The 6,409-nt window shown below is 38.2% G+C and overlaps 1 protein-coding gene across 2 annotated transcripts; it reads right to left on the bottom strand.

Annotated features, from left to right (window-relative positions):
- Window positions 1-277: 277 nt before the first annotated feature.
- LOC148864468 (putative RING-H2 finger protein ATL21A) lies at window positions 278-5,528 on the bottom strand. 2 transcript variants are annotated; one of them, XM_088978256.1, is made up of 3 exons: window positions 3,667-4,457; window positions 3,478-3,579; window positions 299-952 (listed from the first exon to the last, which is right to left on the bottom strand). In XM_088978256.1, exons 1-3 carry the CDS (start codon window positions 4,361-4,363, stop codon window positions 495-497), a joined length of 1,257 nt encoding a protein of 418 aa, XP_088834382.1. In that variant the 5' UTR covers window positions 4,364-4,457; the 3' UTR covers window positions 299-494. The 2 variants fall into 2 exon arrangements, with proteins under 2 accessions (XP_088834381.1, XP_088834382.1); XM_088978255.1 differs by lacking the exon at window positions 3,478-3,579 and having other exon boundaries at window positions 278-952; window positions 3,667-5,528.
- Between the last annotated feature and the right edge of the window lie 881 nt (window positions 5,529-6,409).

The raw sequence follows: 6,409 nt of genomic DNA, 5'->3' as shown, positions 1-6,409 counted from the left end.
TTTCCTTTTTTTCCTTTCTCCTTCCTTTCTTTCTTTCCATATTTTCTTCTTTCTCAGCCAATAATAGTTTCTTGACTCTCTTCTCCAGTTCTCCTTTTTCATATACAAGTATATAACTATTTGCTATTTCGCCCTAATGCAAACTGTTCGAACCATTCAATTCAAATGATCAAATCGTTAACCCAGAAACCCATAGTTAGAATGGTTTCGTTTCTGAGCCAATTTTTAAAACCTTGGTATAAACTCCATTTACCAAAGTAAAACGGCAGTGCTTCTGAAGAAAGAGATTCATAAATTGAAACCTGAGGATGAAATAGGACTGGTTCCATATTCTCTGTCCCCTGTGGATTCAAATTCCGCTATTATCACTTACTTCGTTAATGTGTTGTGTTAAATATCAAAAAAAAAAATTACTGAGATTAAAAAAAAAAAAAACATAAAAACAAGTATTACTGAAGTTACAAATATTCCAGCATATACTACTACATGAGCGATCATACAATATCAGCAGCAGCGGGAGGAGGAAGTGGTGGTGGTGGTGGCAATGGGCCAGGCGAATTTCGACACAGAGGGCAAGTAGCGTTGATCTTAAGCCACTCATCGATACAATCGGCGTGGAAACAATGTTTACATTCAGGTATGCTACGTAAGGTCTCCTTTGGCCGGTACTCAGACAGACATATCGGGCAAGATCTGTCGTCGGGCTTGGGCAGGCGCCGGCTCTCACCGAGGACCAGCTTTGGGTAGGATTCTATGGTGGCTCCATCAAGACCCATCACAACGATGGTGGGTTGTGGTGTGACGGTTGATGAGGCCGAATCCCTGTTGGCGTTGCGCCTCCCACCATAATACTTGACCTTGCTGCAGACATAGCATGCCATCCCAACAGCGCACATCATTGCTGGCATGCCCACGCCTATGGAAATGGCGTATCGAATGCTTCTTGGAAGACCTGAAACCCAAATCACATAATCAAATTCCAAAAGTTCTGCTTCAATGACAAATGGTTTAGTGTTCAATCCATATCATTTTATTGTAATTAGTTAAATTTTAACATGAGGTATTAGTGGACCTGTATTTATTCACCCTTCAACCCAATAAACTTTTATATAAAAGGGCAAGTTATATAATAAAATCCTATTTAGAAATCTCACCTAACAGTTGAAAGCCTTAAACTTAAACTTGGGGACCTATTATTTGATGAATCCATTGGTTTCAGACTCTATTGGAAATCGACGCTCAATACACATATCTATCAAGAAAACAACACTCAAAGCATCATCATTGTTTTCATTCCATAGGCCCATTGTGCGTGTTTAATCTCTTCGGGCCACAGAAAATTCAATCAAATTCAAACGTATGAGTTGATGACGATCGTGGTTGAAAGAGGACAGAGAACTGGACTTGACTCGTCTCTGCCCCACCAGAATGAACATGCCAATTCTATACGGTACCCTGGACTTTTTCAACACGGTTTACTGTTTATATTTCGCCTGCGACAATAGCTAATTGGCTGTAGCAGTATTTTCAGTCTTCTTGAAATGTGGGATATTCAATTCAATCCATTAAATTGAAAGGGGTCCACTTCTAACCAAGGTTCAAACTATCGGTTGTATCGTATTGGTATTTAAAAACGGCCAAAACTTTACTTTTTTTTAGTTTTTTTTTTTTCATATTTTGGATTTTTTGGAAAGCTTTTAATATATTTTTTATTATTAAAAAAATTGAGGGTCCGAAACCGTATCTTTTTTAAAAGATACGATACGATACATTCGATACTTTAAACCATGCTTCTAACACTGAGTCTATATTCATCTAATTAAAATTAAACCAGTGTTTTTGAACCACGGTTCCGGACAATCAAACTGTCGACATGGAAACCCGGTTTTAAAAACCTTGAATTAAACTATGATACTGATTTATTGTTGTGTCTGTGTTTGTAGCACATCAGGAGTCCCCTAAGACATGTTAATTAACTTCAACCAATGCCTAGCTAACTGATTATTGTTAGCTAAAGAAAAAAGAGCTTAACTGAAGGCAGAATCTTTTGAAATTTATAAATTTATGTACATTCCAGGAAAGATAATACTTAGTTCTTGTTTGTTTTTTCTGGAAAAGTGGTTCCTATTGATCAACTTTCTTATGTTTTTCTTTTTATGTTTTTCTTTTTTTCAGTAAACTGTGGGACTCTGTCATAAGTCGTTTCTGCTAAATATCTCTGATACCAGGATAAGTGATACCCATCTTTCAAATGGGTGAATAACTTTATCACATGGGGAGAAATTTTATAAAACATAATATGACAAATTTGTCTATTCTAACAACATCTTATTATGGGTTAAAAGGTAAAAAACAGTTATTGTATAATTTAATTGGGAATCAAAAGAGCATTGATAAATAAACTTGGATAAATGACCTCTTGAAAAACAAACAGGGCCTTGCACATGCACACGTTCTTACAACATGTATAACCCATTACCTTGGATGAGATCTTTCTTTTTGTTCTCTTGCCATCTTAATGGTCACTCTCGTAATTTGATTTGAAGCAATGAACCCTTCGTTTAAAAGCCTAACTGATTAGGAATCATGATTTATTTATGTATTTTTGATAAATAAATTGTTGCTGGTCAACCACCTTACCTAAAAAATACTGAATAAACTTTAGAAATTTATTGCATAAAAGATTTATAATTAAAGAACTCCATTACTCCAAGTTCAACCGTTGTTTTTCTGGTACTTGCATGTCATTAAATTTGATATATTTTCCTGGTATAATATTTTATGTGAGAATAATTAAAACGCTATGATCCCCTCCAACAATGGTATTCATTCTTGTGAAATTAATCATATTAAATTTGAGCCAGGCAAGTCTACCAATTAATATTCCTCCAAACCCAATTCTCGTTTCTGACTTTCTGTATAATCGAATAAATATTAGAAAAAATTATCAATTAATATCTTATACTTTGGGTTTAGTCTTATTTTGGTCCGTGAATTTTAAAATGTGATAATTCAGTATCTTTATTTTCAAAACGTGTCAATCTAATACCTACCGCTAACTAGCTGCTAACCAGTCATTAAGTAGCATTTGAAAAAGATACAAATGCCCTTCGAATATTATCTAATTTTCTTTATAAATCATTTAAACTTGACAAAAAATTAACAGTCCCAAATCTTTCCCTCTTCTATTCAAGAAAGTTGAAGTCACAATGCCCACTGACACATGACCCCAACTTTCTTGAATAGAAAAGGTAAGAATTTGGGATTGTTAATTTTTTGTCAAGTTTAAATGATTTATAAAAAAAAAAATTAGATGACATTTAAAGGGCATTTGTATCTTTTCTAATACCAGCTAGTTGACACTAGGCTCAAAGTATATACTAATTGAGAATTTTCCCAAAATATTAATATAACTTGTCCAAATTAAATTCGGATCTGGGTACATCGGAACCGATCCGATCCGGTTGCAGTACCCACTCGTTCTGTCTGCGTCAACACTATACTGTTCAAGTCTATAGACCAACTTCTGTCCTGAAGCTTCAGCTTCAGCTTCAGGTGGTGTCTTCCTCAGAAAGAAGCCTTTAACCAAGAACCAAGATTCATTGTAGCAAAATCGGATGAGAAGATTCAGAACTGAAAACAGTAGAGTGAAGAAAGAACACTCACCGCGTCGTGGAACATCGAAGCATCCGGTTTCAAGAGTCGTGTTCGTCTTGAATCTGCACCTTCCATCCTGCCCTTCACAATCTCCGCAGTTGGGTGCGTCCCATGTCAACCGAAGATCGCCGTTGGATTCAATCGGTGGAACATCGAAGCTGCTTTCGTAATCCTCCGACGAAACCGGAACCGAGACGGTTGAAATCAGCTTGCATGGTCGCCTGGGCACATACCCAGTAGGGATGAGGGCAGCATCAGTGGCAAACACCTTGTGGGTGGAGCTGCTGAGACAAGGGATGATGATTTCCGGCCGAAATCTCATGGAGTCCGCGGAGCAGTTGAATAATTGGTAGGTCTGATAGTAATCGCCCCTGAAAGGAGTAGCTGAGAGATTCAAGTGCAGTAATCTTCTGGGGAGGCAATTGTTTGGATCCCCGATTCGTATCTCCTGTCTGGCATAATCGATGCTCTTCACCCAAAATCCTCCTGAGAACGGCAACTCAAGAAACGTCCTGCTCAGATTACCGCTGCAACTAAGATCGAAGCCTGGATAGCCACAACGCTCCGGCTGGAGACCCTTTATTCGGAAGGGAAACCGCACGGCGAGCCCGTTGGCATGGCAAACCGAACTGGAGCACGATTGTGCTCTTACTGTAATACCTGAAAACAGGAAGAAAAAGAGAAGGAAGAGGAAGAAGACTCCCATGGTTGTGTTAACGTTGTGCGGGTCGATGTATTTTGTCTTGGGTTGGGTATGTATATAAGCCTAGATCGATGAGGTTGAATTTCAGCTCGAAAGTCAAAAATCTTAGCTGATATATTGTAACTAGGTGGGACATGTAGATATAGTGGCAAATAGGTGGGACATATCCAACCATTGAAAGTTACACACCGTTGGATCGTAATATTTTTCAGATGGAGACCATCTGGGTGGATAAATTATATTAATAATAAGTATTGGTATCATAATAGAAACCATCAATAAAATCTCTTTCTATGTCTAAAATCCAAATGGAGAAGAAGGGAGAGGTATATAGCATGGCAAGACCTAGAATTTAATTTTCAGGCCGAAAGCCCATCCATGCATAAGAAAAGGACGTGATAGAAATAATGAGGCCGCCCCAAGCTGGCCCATTCTGGCAGTTTCAAGTGAAAGACTGAAGCTCCATGGTTTTCGAAAGCGGACGGGACCGGACGGTCGGATCGGAAAAACTGATAACCGTTCAGCCCCCGGGTCCAGTTATACTATAAACCGGTAAAGCCTTAAAACCCATTGAAAAGTCAGAAAACCACTAACCTGGGCAACGGTTCGCAGGTTATAAATTTTATTTTTGCTAATATAAATAAAATAATAAAAACAAAAATAAAATGACCCCATGTCCCCGATCTCCCTCTTACGAATGTTTAGGGTTAGAACGGCCCCCATTTTCGTTCTAACCCTTCCCTCACGCTCAATCGATCACCTACGGCGGCCACGACCTACGACGTTCGACGGTGATACACAGCGACTGACAGCGATTCACGGTGATCGGTGACAACAGTGAGCTTCATCTACAGCAGCCAGCGTGGATTTTGCAGCAAGTCTAGCAGTAACCTAAAGTCTTAACAACTTGCAGCAGCAGTCGGCAATTTTGCAGCGATGGGATATGGGATACCCAAGCTCCAGAGGCAGCAGCAGTTGGTGGCTGAGCAGGTGGTGGACAGTGGCAGCCGGCGATTTTGTAGTGGTGGGATATGAGATACCCAGGCTCCGGAGGCAGCAACAGTTGGTGGCTGAGTAGGCGGTGGACAGTGGCGGTTGACGATTTTGCAACGGTGGGATACGGGATACTCAGGCAACAACAGTTGGTGGCTGAGCAGGTGGTGGACAACGGCAACCGGCAATTTTGCAGCAGTGGGATATGGGATACCCAGGCTCTGGAGGCGGCAGTAACTGGTGGCTAAGCAGGCGGTGGATTTTGGACAGTTATGTTGCCATTGGCACGTTGATCCGGTGGAGATTGGTGAGTTAACATTCCTGCAGACACGTGCATCTTCATCTTTAGAGTTCAAATATACACTATGCTGGTGAGTGTTGACCGCTATCCATCGGCACTCCGTAGTCCAGATGCCGGACATATGGTAGAGTTACGGGATACGAGTCTAGTAGTAACCTAAGTGTATTTTTCTATTTTTTTACAATTTTCTGTGTTTTATGTAGTTTTTTTTTTTTTTGTATTTTATACACATGTATGAGTATGATTAAATGCATCCTAACTTATCTTTATTTTTTTGTATTTTTTGGTATTTTTTTCTGTATTTTTTAAAATGTTTTTATACTTTTTTTGTATTTTCTATTTTCTATGTATTTTGTTATTTTTGTACTTATATAGTTTTGTTTTTCTGTATTTTTTTTGTGTTTTTTTGTATTTTATTTTTATATTTTTTTTGGTAAAAGTATTTTATTTTTATATTTTCTATGTGTTTTGTACTGTATTATTTTTGTATTTAGATAGTTTTATTTTTTGTATTTTCTGTATTTATTTTTATTTTCTATTTAATTTTATGTTATTTTTATTATTTATAAATACAATTTTTTATTTTAAATTTATTTATGACATCATGGTCAAATCATCCGATCCAAACGATTGAACAGCTTAACCAGAAACCGATCCCCTGACCGGTTTTATTTCTGGTTCGTTTTTAAAAACCTTGTGAAACTCTGAAACGCCGAAGAAAAAACAACAGTCGGACAGATTCAAAATGTACGTCG

This window comes from Nelumbo lutea, chromosome 3, assembly GCF_056320005.1.
Source record: "Nelumbo lutea isolate HS-2025 chromosome 3, American lotus-T2T, whole genome shotgun sequence".
NCBI lineage: Eukaryota > Viridiplantae > Streptophyta > Magnoliopsida > Proteales > Nelumbonaceae > Nelumbo > Nelumbo lutea.
This window is presented reverse-complemented; position numbering and strand designations above follow the sequence as displayed.